This window comes from Polyergus mexicanus, unplaced genomic scaffold (assembly GCF_030449975.1).
Source record: "Polyergus mexicanus isolate NDT 795.1 unplaced genomic scaffold, iyPolMexi1.0 SCAF_6, whole genome shotgun sequence".
Lineage (NCBI taxonomy): Eukaryota > Metazoa > Arthropoda > Insecta > Hymenoptera > Formicidae > Polyergus > Polyergus mexicanus.
In genome coordinates this window covers 10,512,159-10,528,149 of record NW_027223326.1, presented here as the reverse complement: position 1 = coordinate 10,528,149, position 15,991 = coordinate 10,512,159, and the positions used below count along the sequence as shown (strand labels likewise).

The 15,991-nt window shown below is 38.3% G+C and overlaps 2 protein-coding genes across 13 annotated transcripts in view; one reads left to right on the top strand and one right to left on the bottom strand.

The window, feature by feature from the left end:
- Nucleotides 1-15,991, top strand: part of Heph (polypyrimidine tract-binding protein 1 heph) — a 356,236-nt gene that overhangs the window by 40,905 nt on the left and 299,340 nt on the right. The gene's annotated exons all lie outside the window — the stretch shown is intronic.
- LOC138933915 (esterase E4) lies at nucleotides 11,145-15,682 on the bottom strand. 2 transcript variants are annotated; one of them, XM_070297131.1, is made up of 9 exons: nucleotides 15,447-15,682; nucleotides 15,023-15,157; nucleotides 14,421-14,577; nucleotides 13,776-14,281; nucleotides 13,526-13,694; nucleotides 13,027-13,199; nucleotides 12,812-12,962; nucleotides 12,363-12,504; nucleotides 11,145-12,046 (listed from the first exon to the last, which is right to left on the bottom strand). In XM_070297131.1, the coding sequence occupies exons 1-9, from the start codon at nucleotides 15,636-15,638 to the stop codon at nucleotides 11,737-11,739; spliced, it is 1,935 nt and encodes a 644-aa protein (XP_070153232.1). In that variant the 5' UTR covers nucleotides 15,639-15,682; the 3' UTR covers nucleotides 11,145-11,736. The 2 variants fall into 2 exon arrangements, with proteins under 2 accessions (XP_070153232.1, XP_070153233.1); XM_070297132.1 differs by having other exon boundaries at nucleotides 13,027-13,187.

Sequence of the window (15,991 nt, the reverse complement as noted above, 5' to 3'; positions counted from 1 at the left end):
TAAATAAATTCTAAATCTAATTCTTATAGAAGAAAAATCAATAATTTATACAATAATTATGTAAATTATTTATTTATGTAAGAATTAAATTTTTATTTATGTAAATATCTATGTGTGGGTGGGTACAAAGAGTAAATAAAAAATTTTATTGCGCACAATAATTACTTTTAAAAAATAATAATTATATTTTGTGTGTACGGTACGCCGCTGTGTATCGTACTGGTGAATTTATTAAATAACTTTGTTAATATATAATCTGGATCGATTTATATTTACGAGAATGACGGGGGCCCCCCTGGTAATAGATATTTACGAGAGATACATATATCAGAGAGCGAGGATATATATAAATAACATATATACGACGCAGATTTAACTTAATTTCGGAAAAGCGTGTGAAATATTTCTTCTAACTCGTTTGTCTTCGTAGCTACAATGAGAAATGCATTCATTTTTGCGATATGTGTTAAAAATTATTTCGCGCACACAGTAATTTTTCAGAGTATTATCTTGATGCGGTCTTTCACAAGCCGCTATTCAGCGCGAATTTAATTACCGATTAAATATTAGCCGTCGACTGAAAAAGAGATTTTGATGGATATTATAACCAATATTGTATGTCGCGGACTAATAATATCCAACGCGATAGAAAGAGAAGCCGGATGGAGAGCGCGTTTGAAGTATGTGTATTATTAATGTATTGCGTAATTAGGTGCATTGTACGGTTAGGAACGGTAGAAATTCGTTTTCGTACAAATTTTGACCACATTGCGCAATATTCACCACCGGGCCTGCCCGGTTATACCGCGTTAAATCCACGCTCTACGCGGGTTTGTATCGCTCTCTTTGTCCGGGATAACTAACAGCCGCGTTGACGCGGACGTAGGCAAAGTTATCGCGCGGAGTATGTAGGTTAAATGTTTGATGCGTGACCTCTGGACCTCATTCGCCATCCCCCGATGATCCCCGGGCTGATGATACGCGTCGGGCTCGCGCGGAGAAATAAAAACGACGGACTTTTCGTTGCCCCGTGTATGTACGCACAATCGCGGAGTTTGAGAGATCCTCGGTTAGCTTGTGGGAAAAATTCATTAGAATCTAAAAGCCGAAGAGCGCTCTCGAGAGATCGGGCAAACAGACACACACACACACACACACACACACACACATCCGGGGCGATTAGGTTTTATATCTCTCGTGCAAGCGAAAGCTGACTTTTCCGCGCGCGGCACCGGTAGTTTATTCCGGCTCCGTGATCTTCATCTTTCTGTCATGATGGTAAAAGACACGCGGGGTAAAGCTGCAGGGAGGATTATGGAAAACTTGCTGAAACTCGTCCACTTCCCGTGATTGCGGCTACCGTTGCTTCTTCTTCACCACTTGGTGGTTTATTTACGTCCGCGCGGGTTGTCGGCTATCTTGCTTCTTATCCTCTTGCTTTATGTCTTGGAGAAGGGGGCAGATGGAAGACGCGGGTGTAAGCTCGCGGCAAGTTTTCATTTCTCAATCTTTCCGGGCTCGAGATACCATTATTATTATCGGAAACATAAGATACGTCGGTAGGACGCATACGATGCGAGATTGCACGACTCTTAATAAGTTTAACGTTCGAATACGGTCGCAACGCCGACGGCGTACACTTATCCGATAATTGCAATCACGGCTAATTGACCCGACGTATATTTCGAATCTCGCCGAATCGCTCTCGCATATGTATATAGACGCGCTCTTACGCGCTCGTTTATGTACCGGCCGCCTCGAAGAGCTTTGACGGGCCCGCCCCTCCCGTACCCGTTGTTTCATTTCGCTGCCTTCGGATCGGCGCCGCCTTTGTCGTACGCCCGCGCGCCGCTTAATTACGGACTCGGAGAGAGCTACGCAACGTGCACGCTCCTTCGTTCGCCACTTTGTCCGCCATTCTCCCGCCGCGATCGTCTCTCTTTTTCTTTCGGCGAACGTTTCACTTATAAACGAGATGTACGTTTGCAAAATTTTTCCATTCAACGATAAGATTCAGATTAGACCCTCGAATCTATTTCCCGCCTCTGCGTCTCGATAAATAATATTAAATTAAATTAAATTTTAAATTTAAATTTAATCTACATAAATAATATAGAAATTTGTCGATCTTTTTCAACGATGCATTTCGCCCTGTTTTTAAACGAGAATAATAGCGAACGTTAATATCTTTTTTACGCCAACTTTGCGTTAGTCCCACAGAGGAGAACTCGCCGTCGTATAGGTCGTGGCATCTCTCGGGGAAACCTTATCGTACTTGGGAAAGGTACGTATCGCGTTACGTGAGCCGCACCGGCAAAAATATCGCGCAGTCCTTTGACAGTAGAGGGAGGAAGTTGGTAGTTTTTGCGACGGACGAGGAAGCGCGACGAGATCGCCCAACACGGGACTTTTTGCTGGCGTCGCGACGGAGAATATTAACACGAAGCTTTGTCGGGGAAAGCCGCTCGCGGTTACCGGTGATGACGACGACGACGACGACGACGACGACGACGGCGGTAAAGAGAGGTTTGTGCGAGAGGACGAGGAATAATAGTACCGTCCTCGGCGGTTTTGGACGGTACTGCGGTTTCCTCCGCAGTTCGCAAACCTCCCTCCCTTCCCATCGCTTTAGCCCCTTCGCGGTCGCACCTGTCGATTTCGTTCGGCGAAAAGCTACCCGGTGACCGCATCACCTTTTAGCGTTTCGTGCGTTTGGCCTGCTTATAGTTGGCGGCGACTTAGTTCGGCGACGTTCGTTTCGGCAACTTTTAGACGTTGAGCTTTCGTAACTTTCTTTGGAAACAAGACAGGCGTGGGAGTTGCGCGTTTCTACAAAAGAAGCGCGATGATAAAAAGTTGCACGCGAATGAAGCTTTCCGATTCGAATTTCCAAGAAAGAGATTGTTACGATGTAAAATTTTTGCGATACGAGGACGGCATAGTATATATTCTTATATATGTCGCGCATAAAATTAACAGCGTATTTTCAATTAAGAGCTTACAAAATATTATTAACTTCGCGGTCAGTTTAATTTAAGCGCACGATAAGTGCATGGAAGGCGAATCATATTTTAGCCCTTCGTGAGGCTAGAAAATTAAGAGATGCGTTCGAAGAAAGTAATTTACGTAAAATTATATTCGTATAAGATGTTTCGTGGAAAAATTTATTTTTATTTTAATCGGGACTTACGTTCGGAATTTTTTAAATATCCAACTATGGTAGGAGGCTCCTACAATTCGCACGAAGCCAAGTCAACTTTCGTCGGTCCTCTTCCGAAAAGATAAACGATAATGAGAAAGAAAAGCGAAGTAAGGAAGGAAACGATCGTATTCGCCGTCGTACTTGCAAGATGGAGGAAGGGGGGGGGGAGGACATTTCGCGCTCGAGTGGGACAAGAAATAGGGGTCCCGCTAATTGTTGGAATAATGAACAAAGTTCCTACCGCATCGCTCCTCTTTGCAGTTATTCCAGTCGCGTATACACGCGCACCTGTAGTTGTCGTTATACCAGGCGGGTTCTTCTCGTCGCTGTCGCTGTCGTTGTCGTCGTCGTTATCGCTCGTAATCCTTCGACGCTGCCTTTCATAGCACGCCGAGGCTTTTGTCCTTTCGGAGAAATACGAAAGATCCACTTTGCCTGTGCTCCTTATTGTTAGTCGCGGCTTACAAGTTGCGGAATGTTAACATGCCGAGCTCTCGAGGCCGAGAAGGCGAATTAACATCGGCGAATCTGTCCGCGGCCGCTCTTTCATATCGTTCGATCGTTACGATTTGTTATCGCGACGTGTCAAGCGGTGGTGGGTACATTTCAAATGCAGACTATTGAAAATAATTATTTCAATATATAGTTTCGTTTAAATAAAATATTTATTTGAAAATGCGATAATTGACATTATTAACTTGGACAATAATTTTCAAAAAAATATTACATTAATAATTGAAATAATATCGTACTTAAAGTTTTTCAATTACCATTGCAATTATTTCAAATATTACATCTTGTATGATCTGTTATATATCAATTCTTTTACAATATAATTAGAGTGCAAAAATTTAAAAGAGAGAGAGAGAGAGAGAGAGAGAGAGAGAGAGAGAAAGCGTATTGTTATCACATATCTTCTAAAATTGTAACAAGAAAGAAACGATTCGTATCGCGCAATGTTATTCCATCTTCGTACGTCTTTCCGTTTTGCATACGTTTGCTCGAATTTGTCTTTATCGTAGAAGCTGCAAGCAACCGTCGTGTTGCGCTATTCTCTCGCGATGCATTCGTTCGCTACGGAAGCTACAAGAGGCTAATGTCGCTCCTGTTACATGGCTGTTGCTCGCGCGTATTTCTACTGGTGGCGAAGACGAAAGATCGTTTCAATTATTCAGTGCCTGAACCCGATGCATATCGAGGTGGTTTACGTCGTAGATACTCGAGCGCGACGCGAGATACTAGTACAACTTTCCGACAATTCTCGGGGCTGGATATGAAGTTGTGCAAATTCAACCTGACAGCAAACTTTGCGGATACGTTATGCAATGTTACGTTGTATAAGCATGAGTTTTCGAAAGCGGCTTTTTCACACTAAGAACACGCGTGGATAGAATAATTTTGCTCCGTGAATGTAATTTTAAAATATTTTAAAATTTGTTCAAAAAAAGTGACGCTCTTGTTAATATTTATGAAATATATATTTGAGAGAGGGATAAATTTTTTCGATATCTTCTAAAATATCGCGAATTTTCGGCGTCTCTTTTATCAAAAAATATTTCAGTATAATGTTTTTACAATTATTTTCTAATACCGAAAATATCGCTAAACTCCGCTCTATTCGTTTCTGCGCACTCTCGCGCGATTTTGCGTGTCGATTATGTTCCTTAGCGTGCTTTAAAAGCCCGCTCTTTTCTCGTACAATAGCGGTGCTTTTCCTCGCGCCGGATAAGAAAATACGCGGAACGGATATCGTGAGTTCGCGAAATGCCACGGGCGAGGAGAGAGAGGAGCAATTGATCGGTCGTGACATGTACTGCCGAAAAATCGATTGTCCCTCCTCTCCCTGATCCATCCTCGTTTTTCCAACGAGACGGGTTACTCGCTGCGGTAAAAGCTGCGGACAAAAAAGGCGCGACAATTAACCTGCCTTCCGCATCGAGTGACCGAAAACGCGGTCTAGCACGAAATACACGTATGTACGGTCAGACGGAGAGAGAGAGAATGGACAGAGAAAAAGAAATAAAAAAATATAGCACGGGAATGGGAAATGGGGAGAGGAAGGCAGTGACTCGCGTGGAGAGTACGAGTTGGATCGCATCGCCGCCGGAGGCTTCCGCAGCTTCGCTCGCCTCTCGATACATGACATGTAAATTCGTGCCGCGGCGAAGCTCACCTTTTTCATTCCGCGTGCTCGCTCCCTTTCACCGAACCTTTCTCCCGCGTTTTATACCACTTCACCTCTCCCCTTCCATCTCTTCGTTGTCCATGCGCTCGTCCATGAAGGGCGATTCTCGATACTCGTGAATGCGCTACGCGACTCTTGTCTCGTGGCGAAACAAAGCTTAAACAGCGATCGTTGTATAGCCTTTTGTGCGTGTTCGTTTGCAGCTGTGTTTTGGCTTCTAATAGTTTAAAAGTCGCGTGTACTGGTTGTATTCGCGAAACACGACGGAAAATCTCGCAAGTCGCATTGTCAGATAGTCTGTTTTGTGCATTGACTCGCTCTTTCCTCACATCATATTGAAATGAAAAGGAATTAGCAATTTCAATTTCTAGTGGAAAATCGAAAATATGGATGCGCGATGTTAAAAGGCTTTGAACAACCTCGTAACTCGATCGCAAAATTAATTAAATTTATTGAATTTCATTCATTCATTATCAGTGCGATATGGATTAAGGAAATAATTTAACGGCGTTCCGCGAAACAATCCAGCGAGTTGTGCATTCGAAAATTTTTCCCACGCCACCGAACTTTTGTTTTATCGCTCGCATCGAAATTCTCTTCGTATTTATATAGGGAGCGATTCTCCACGGGCAATTCTTAGGTCCTGGTTTTCCACGAGACCACGAGTGATAGATAAAGAGAAGAGAGAGAGAGAGAGAGAGAGAGAGAGAAATCTTTGTCAAAATTAGAGGTAGCGAGATTAGAAGGTAGCTTGGATATTCGCAGACTACGAACTGGCTCACCAGTCGTCATACATATCTACCCATCTCTACCCTTGGATTTTCAAATATTCATTTTCTCATACCGTCCGCCCTCGAGTGCATCTGCTCCCTCCCGGTTCGGCGGCTCAGTCGCTATTCTCGTCGGAAGGGATGCAACGAATTACGCGATAATACCATAACGCTTATATCTCCCCGAGGCCCGACCGTATTCTAAGAATTGTAGAGATGACCCCGCGAGACTCCGTTCTCTAGAATGATATTATGAAGAACAATCACGAAGCACGAGCGTGCGAGTAGCAATGTTTGTTGCGGTGAATAAAGTAATTTAGAAACATCTCGGCATGCTAATATAAAAATAAAAATTCTGAATTAACTGGGTAATGTATTTGTCGATATTTCGTAAGTTGACAGCGATATTTTAATTTTCATCTTTTATTTGTACAAAAGAATAGATTACATAAAGTAAATTGCTTTTTTCTTCTTACATTAAGAGATATTTGAGGAAAATTCTAACATTTTATAGAATAATGAAATAATATATTTTTTGAAAATTTTTGAAATAAAATAAAAATTTTATTCTATGAAAAATTCTAATTAAGCAATAATTTTCATACCTAAAGTCTAGTTGCGCATACACAAAATTATCATATAATTTTTGTAGATCGTTTCTTATTACATTAAGAGATATTTGAGGACAATTCTAACATTTTATAGAATAATGAAATAATATATTTTTTGAAAATTTTTGAAATAAAATAAAAATTTTATTCTATGAAAAATTCTAATTAAGCAATAATTTTCATACATAAAGTCTAGTTGCGCATACACAAAATTATCATATAATTTTTGTAGATCGACTATCGACATTTTCCATAACATTACAGCCAATTTTTACATTGTCACATAATATAAAAACGCAATAATTATCAACGTTTTTAGATTCCAGAGCTTTCACAGTCATTGCTAGATTATAAGATTCTCAAGATTTCTCATATATCAAAATGTTTCTATAAACTATCTTATACCTTTATCAATTTTATAAATTTTTTTTTCTTTTTTTTTTTTTGCAAAGCTAACTGTAATTCTAGCTAGAATTCGTGTTCGTTAGGATTCTGATTTCCTTCTGACTTTTCTCGATTGATTGACTTCGCGTGTCGACAGTCACTGCAGGTATATCATGAAGGAGGGCGTGCTTCGCATTGTCGAGGGTATAACGAGGGGCAATTTTTGTGCAGCGACGGACAATATGTCGCATTAACGTATTGTGCACGACATCGACTAGTCGACGCCGTCACGCCACACGTTGGTATCGCAATTCACGATGCTGCTGCGCGATTTGCATCTCGTGAAATGGCGGATTTTAACGTATTCGAGTCGCAGAATTTGGAACATTTTTTTATCTAATCGCTGCTCGCGATCTAAAAGTTAAACGGTACAGGAAGGAATTAAAATTATGCTGGAAAATTTTTTCTTCTCGCGTAACGCCACGGTATAAAAGAGCTCTTTTGGGATTTCAAAATTTAGCGATTGTTGTACTAATCCGTGGCTCTAAAAAAAAATATTAGTTATAAAATTTATTTTTATTTTTTTCATAATTATATAAAGATAGTTAAAAATTTTTCTCATCATTGTTCTAATTACGCGATATCCAAACGCAGTTCTATACCGATGTAGAAGAATGTTAGCGGATACTCCATGGACGAGCCAAAAGTTCGTAAACGGGAAATTGACACTTTGGCCGGTTGATTCGAACTGGAATGAATTCGAAGATGTCCACGCGCTTCCTGTACACTTTCATCTCTCTCTCTCTCTCTCTCTCTCTCGGAACTATTTCGAAAACAATCACTCGCCCGCAGCGCAAATAGCAACGGCGGTTTCGGTCGGTCTCTTCGGGACTTATTTGCCTATGCAAATCGCCAATCAACGGCGTTTCGTTCCTTTTTCCCGTCGGCACTTGTTTCAAGGCGAATCTATCTACGGTTCACTTGCGACGAAAAAAAAAAAGAAGAACACATCTAAACATCGTCATTGACGAAAGTGATCCCCCGTATTGAAAATGAATTTAATTCTCTCTGCGTGCCTCCTTCCCTCTTTTTGTCCCTTCGTTTGCCGATTACGCGCGGTACCTTTCTCACGATTCTTCCAACGAGCTTGAAAAAACACACATTCCACGTGTTCGTTATTTTTTCTTCCGTGCGTCTCTGGGATCCTGTCGCGTTGGCTGCGCGCGACGCCCTTTAACTCAAACGGTAGTGCATTTTTCACGTCAAAGCGCGTTTTTCACACGCACGTGACTAGGAGCGTAAAAACAGACTGGAAACGCCCGCGCGTTTTCCAAGTATTGTCGTCGGAGACCGCGACAAAGGCTGAAATTACAATTTAAGCTCGACGCTGGAACGCGCTGGAAAAGTGTATCCCGGGAGATAACTCGAGCTCGAGATAATAGCGTTTGCGTTTTATTCTACACCCGAATAGTGCCTTCTAGCATGGACAAGCAGATCAAGCTCGGCAGATTTGAACTAATTTTGTCATAAAAAAGAGAGAGCTCTCTTTATCTCTATTTTGTAAAAGAATTAATATTTATGCAGGAGAAGAAACAAAAAAAAAACAATAATAATACCGTTATTGAATGTATGTAAAAATGCATGGGATATAAATGGATTTTCGGAAATATACATAAAATATGGAACGAGAAAAGATGATACACATTACACGTTATCATCTATCTCTTTATTAATATATCGATATTTTGAAATGTACCATCGAATGTGTTTAGGTGAATGCGATATTTGCGCGAGATTCCCATTTTACGCGATGGATTCGCGGATTTTGAATATCGCATTAGCGCCAGGCATCTCGCGAATCTAATTCCAAAGCCACGAAATGGCATGGCTTCGTAGTCGCGAACGCCGTCGGCGGAACTCTATTCATTAGCAATGAGAGAAAAGTGGATTAAGCATCGACTCTGTTTCGAACTTATAAAGGACACTATCTCGGTGTATTAAGCGCAACGGAATCCTATTTCGGATACACAGAGCGTCATTGTTTGCCAACGACGCAAGTTATTTCATCGCGAGTTACACGTCATTCTGTCACTCTGGCATTTGTCCGCCAATCGGAAAGAAGCGAAAATTTATTTCGTAAAGTTGCGAAAGAGCATTAGACGCGTCTCGCATAAGTAAATTCCTCTCGATCTATATTTTAATTTGTCAAGTTTTTTTTTTTTTATAAAATTATTACTTGTTGACAATGGTAAAAGTTAATGTATGCCCCCCGAGAGTGTAACAACATTATCTTTGTTATTTCAATTGGCACGCTCACATATACAGTTTAAAAGCAATTCTTCATTTTGCCGTGTTGTTAATTAATTCTGCGCTTGGAGCGTTGAATTGAAATGTCTTATCGACTTAATCGAATTAACCGATTCGAAATTGAACAATGAGAGAAGTAAAAAAATGCGCTCAATCGTTAAATTTAAAAATAATAAATATAAAGACATTGACATGCGTTTATATTTATTTTTTGACAGCGTTTTAATATTTTATTACATGTCTTAATATAATAATTATTATATTGCATAAAACAAAATTAGGATATCGACGCGAAATCAATATTAATAATGTACGAAATATATTAATTAGCTATTTGCATGATTTCGACTATTTTTAATTAGTTTCCTATCTTCGTATTGACGGTCGAGAACGCAGATTTGTCTCTGCTTTTCAGACGCGGGATATATGTATAAGAGACGCCGGTAAATATTTGCGCGAACATTGATGAAAATATATGGCATTTGAGTAAGGCGGTTGGCGAGGAAGAGAAAACACGAGATGTCGTTCCTTGCAATAACGAAATAATATCGCCAGGAACAATGTTGTCCGGCTAAAATTTGGTATAACATCCTCGCGATCGCCTGTTCTTCGCGGATATATTTGATTACGAAGAATATTCTTTGTTCACAATATCTCACGTTTTTCAAGCTTTTACGAGCTCGAAAATGTGATGCATATGGATTCTGTACGATAATAATTCTTGCAAGGAGAAGCATTATTTTTATTAAATTTTTTAAATTTATGCTATATTAATATTATTATTTTATATGTGGGATGTGGATATATTTACTTTATAAATTATTTATAAATTAACCTGTGTGTGTGTATATATTAAAATATATAATTTTTTAAATCTATCTTTCATTAAAAAATAGATTTGCAAGTTACGCAATTGCGAATGCTGTTACATACTTGTACTTGCCTTATTCCATCATAGCGAGATTCGCGAAAAAAGTCTACAATAATCCCAGCCGTGTCTCAGACCTCGCGGCTTTAACATGGCTGTTAGCACTTTTCATCCTTAGGAGAGACACGACGATATGGTCTCGTCGGTCATACACACGGAAGGTGCGATATTTGTCTTTGTTTCATCGTCGTTGCGTAATCATTGCACGTGAGGACGAGATCTCGCTCGCTCTTCCATGCAGAGAGCGGATTTCTTCTCCTCACCCTTCTCTCTTTCTCTCTCTTTCGCGATATATGCGGAAACGGATGGAAGATGGAAAGAAGACAAACAGCGGTTGCCTAGGGCGGATGATTAATTTCCCCGAGCGCGCATTTTTCGCGCGCCTATAGCGTTTCCACCGGGAAAACCGGGATCTGCATATTTTATATACGCGTTAACTCGTCGCGTGGCGAACTTAATTTTTAAGCGAATTTCATTATTCCTTTCGTTTATTAGGCTCCCTTTAACGGCGGCGCCGGGGAGATTCTTCCTAATGTTAATTTCGGCTGTAATTGCGAAGAAAAGCGTGAATGGCTCTCTCAAAGCTCTCAAGGGCGGTTTACTAGAATCGTGATTTCGCCTACGCTTATATGCCGAGTATCAAAATTTGCGCGGTAAAAATAAAATTTTGCGCGAGAGGAATATATTTCGATATGTTCAAAGAGAATTTCATATACACATATGTATGAATATATATATTTAAATATATAACGTCGTTTATTATTAATCCTGTAAACCTAGAACGGAGTGAAAAGAAAAATTTTGAAAACTTTACGATTCAGATCGATAAACATAAGTTTGTTCCATCTCGAGTGTTCATTTGCGGAGTTAAATTCAGAACTCCCTTTCCCTTCCCCAGAGTTTTGGAAACTTTATCGGCAATATTAACAGCTATAACGCTCTCGCTCTCATGCCGTGAATGAGATAGGCGTTAGATAGTAAACGAAACAGCTTCGCTTCGTATTTATTATCATCGTTGCTTTTTATTGGTGCAAGTAAACTAGCTTCCACGGAAAGTACATTGAACCGCAAATATGTCTCGAGCCACAAGAGCCACGAACAAACTCGTACGTATCCTAGATCCATAAATATTTTTTACTACTCTTAAATAACATATAATATTTGATAATATTACATAATACCTCATAAAGAAATATATTTTTGATATGTTTGCGAGAGCCAAACTATTTTATATAATTTACGCATAAAATATTATATTCTTTATTCTTAGTTTATTTGCGCATTTTTCTCTTTATGCGCAATTGGAGAAATCTTTCGAGTGCGATCGTTGACGAGATGTGTATAAATGATTAGTTTCGCCGCGTTTTTACCAACTTATCTTCAATCCGCAGATCAAATAATTTTAATATAAATATGTAAAGTAAAGTGATAATTAATAATACAAGAATAAATCGAGTTTTATTCAAAGAATCGCTAGTGATCGGGTCGGATTCTATCTGTATCGTCGATACGATCGACAACTTGTCCCAGAACTCCATTCTGTCGCACAGGAAATCAGTTTGTACCACAATATCCGGCGACTTGCCAATCCCGAATCTTATAAACTGACGATAATCGCGGTAATCGGGCCACGCAGGCATCATCCATGCTCTCGGTACCCTGTAAATATATAATAAACTTTACGATCGGCAAGACCATCCGGCTATCATAAGCGAGGATCGGAATTTCCTAGCGATTCGATACTCCTATCGACTTTGAAACGGATCACATACGATTATGCGCTGCGACGTCATTACAAACGGAAACAAGACATAATACGCTCTAGAAATGATAATTAACGATAAATTACAATCTCGGGAGAATTGTCTGATTCTCTGAGTTTTTTATTCGCGCTATATAGAATTTTGTAATGTCACGCAAACTTATATGTGAGTATTAATAAATGTCGTGTAATACTTTTAATGATTTAATTTACCCTTCTCTCATGAAATTTGCAAACATCTCTGTCATGATATTGATAACCATAAAATCAGTCTCCGTATTGTTTAACATCGGATTCTGATGTATATTATTCAATAGAGGAAATAAGTAGTTTACGTCATCGTTGTGAGAAATACCTGGAAATAGATTATCCATTTAAATCCACATATACATTTTAGAATTGTTTAATTTTTAACTGAAAAGAAAAGTCCACATATAAATAAAGATGATAAAGAATCATTTTTTAATATTTTTTGTGGATGTAATCGTGTGTTTATTTTTTTAATTCCTTAAAGATTATCTAAGAACGAAAAAAAAAAATATCACTGTGTTGTCATTTAATTATATATTCGTTTCGCGTAAACATAAGAAATTAGTTCAGATTTAATCCCCCATCTTGATTCTCTGTTACGGGAAAATCATTACATTTGATAATGTACGTACCATAACGTATCGTGGAGCCTGAAACCAACGAAGAAAACGAGAATGTGCCTTCGTACGCGAAAAAAGAGAAATAAATGCTGGAATTTCCTATCTCTGATTGATATTGCACAGTTTTTAACATTGGCCATATCAAGCAGCCGTCACTTATTACCTACAGAAATATCTCGTCGTCATAGATGTCAAGAGCACAATTTGATTCGCTCTGTGAGACTCACCTCCGTGATGTTGCTTTTAAGATCCGACACATTTCCATTAAAATAAAAATCCTGTATTGCCGCGGCGAAAATGCTAGTGTTGGAAATCCAATGGTGATTTTCTATAAGATAGGGTATGTATTCTTCGAAATTCTCGATAATTTCTTTCTCCATATTGGGATCTACGAAGAAACCTGAATCGAATGCATGAAGTATTCTTTGCTTTTTATCTCACATTGAACTTTACACAGTTATTATTATTAATTTATTAAAGATAATTTCATTATTATGAAAAGAGCTCGAGTGTCATACAGCTAGCACTTTAAACATAAGACGGGAGTTTCAACTTTATAGAGATATAAAGTTAATTAATGTAATAATATAGCTATGAATCTCTCATATAGCTGCGCGCATTTCTTTCGCTACGGTGCAAATTATCCGACGCCGTTAATTAATTTAATTTACGCGACAACTTTAATTAATTAAATATTATTATTACAAAAGTAATAACGGAAATTACCGAGTGTTTTTGCCAACCCTTCGTCTTTCACGACTTCCATTATCGCCGGTATATCGCGAAACAAACCGTTCTTTATTATTTTCCATGGATTCATCGTCAGGATAGCGTCCTCCGAATCATCCTCCAATGTAGGAATAAAGATACACATTGGATTTTTCCTCCAAACATACTAGTACAAAATAATTCAAATCATCAGTCAATAAAGCAAATCATTGAAAAATATTTTTATAATATTATCGACAACACTTACAAAGTGTTTTAACATTTTCACCAGTTGCCTCGCATCGATCGTTCTCATGCATTTTACCATTTCCTCGTCGTCTTTTATGGATCCTTCATTATAATCTTTATGCGAAACATTGGCATTAGCGTCACCTCTCCCTCCTCCATTTTCCTCCTCGGAATTATCGGTGACTGTTTCGTTTGATGCGATTATATCGTCGTCTTTTTTTGGCTGGCAGCCAACCAGCCTTGCCAATTTCAAACAAGTTTGTCGATACATTTTTTTAGGATGATAAGCCCACGGAACTAAAGCGGAACCGCCAAATAAAATATACTTATGAAAGAGTCCTTCTGTCTTGTTCGAGAAAGCGAGCAGATGAGTCGCTACAGCACCGGCACTCGCTCCCATAAGAGTTACCGATTCGGGATTTCCGTTAAAGCTGTGAATATTCTCGTGTATCCACTCGAGGGCTATCTTTATATCCTTGAGACCGTAATTACCTGGAGCGACTTGGTTTGTTGTACTAAAGAAACCTATATAATTGATTAATTCCGCATTATTCCTATGTATTATGATATAAAGTCTAGTCCCTTTGATTATCATTTTAAATAAAAAAAAAAAAAGATATAAAGGGAGTAATTATATATCTAGTTATAATAATTTTTTGTTCACCAAAAATATGAAGCCGGTAATTTAACGTGACGAGAATTATATTCTGATCCATCAAATAATCCGGTGCGTGCAGTTTACTATCACTGCTGCCAAAATGATATGCACCGGCATGCAAGTAGACTAAAACTGGCAATTTCATGAATTGAATGCCTGGAATCTATAAAAATTTCTGATGAAATTTATGTGGCGCAATGAAAACTTATATATGAACAAAAGTACGAAATATTTGATAGATATCAAGAACCAAGCATTTATCGCGAACCCACTGAATTTTCCCAAAATAATGTAACTTTGATCAAAAGTTTAAGTTTAATCAAAACAGAAATTATTCTCGCGATCTGATGGAGCTTGTGTTTGTTCGTAAAAATTGCAATATTGCAATTTTTCACTCGTTTTGAAGCTTTCAAGGGAATCATAGAAATTGCGCGCGATATAAATTATTTACATCCGCTGTCAGATTTTTTACTATTATTAATGTTATAATAATAAAAAATATTAATTTTTAATCATTATCAGTTCTGTCCGATTATTACAATTAAAATATTTCCAAAAGCATTCATGTAGAATATTTTATAAAATACTCTGTATGAAGCGTTACTTACATAGGGAATGAAGATATTTAAATAAAGGCAGTCCTCACTGCCAAGAATTTTGGAACTCTCTATTTGAAGGCACCTATTTCCATCAGCTGTAGCATTGCGAATTAGCTTCCATTTATCATTCCATCGTTGTGGGCTCTAAAAAGAGGATCATTTAATTAATAATTTTTTAAATAGTTGAGAAATGTATATATATATATATATATTATTAATTTCTAAATAACATTTTATTCAAATAAAATATTATTTAAATTATATTTTGAAATTTTTTGTGCATTTAAAATGTGCTCCTGTCACTAGATTTATCGAATAATATGTTTATATACAATACATACAAAAATATGTCATATATTTTATTATACGATAGTTTTTTCGCGAGTGGATAGAGGAAAGAGAATACTGCACAGATAGATCGCAAATTACGCACCTTGAATCTCAAATCGCCCATCGGTGGTAATGCATACGGTATCCCGAGAAAATTCGCGACTTGTCGATTTTGCAGACTTCTACTCCATTTGCCTCGGATTATGCCCCATTTCGTATAGACCAAGGGCCCATCGAGCAAACCGTCGGTGAAGACAAGATAGAGCACGAGGACGCACGTGTACTTCCAAATCATTTCGTCCAATGCGTCTCACTTATTTAGTACGAATGCAATACGCTCATTTCAGTCTCACTTATTTAGTGCGAATGAATACTATGCGTTGGACAAGTCACATCCGATAACACAGACTAATTAAAAATTCTCATACATAATAATATTATAAATAAACATTATCACACCGACGACTGTATGACTATAAATACTTGTATATTTATAAATGATTAGTCTATGACGAGCGATATCGATGTTAATGATTTGAAAATATCTCTTAAAACGTGCAAAATTTATCGGATAAAAGTTACATTGTTTAAGGTAGTATCTCGGCAACAAACTCAACCAAGAGTTTCGTTCCATGTACGTGTCTAAGA

What these genes read in the sequence shown, in the direction of transcription:
- LOC138933915 (XM_070297131.1), bottom strand. Translation starts at nt 15,638, where the DNA reads ATGATTTGGAAGTACACGTGCGTCCTCGTGCTCTATCTTGTCTTCACC. An exon ending in AGGGTTGGCAAAAACACTCG is followed by an intron (nt 13,200 to 13,525) that starts GTAATTTCCGTT and finishes CATTCGATTCAG; the next exon opens with GTTTCTTCGTAGATCCCAAT. An exon ending in AGGCTCCACGATACGTTATG is followed by an intron (nt 12,505 to 12,811) that starts GTACGTACATTA and finishes ATCTATTTCCAG; the next exon opens with GTATTTCTCACAACGATGAC.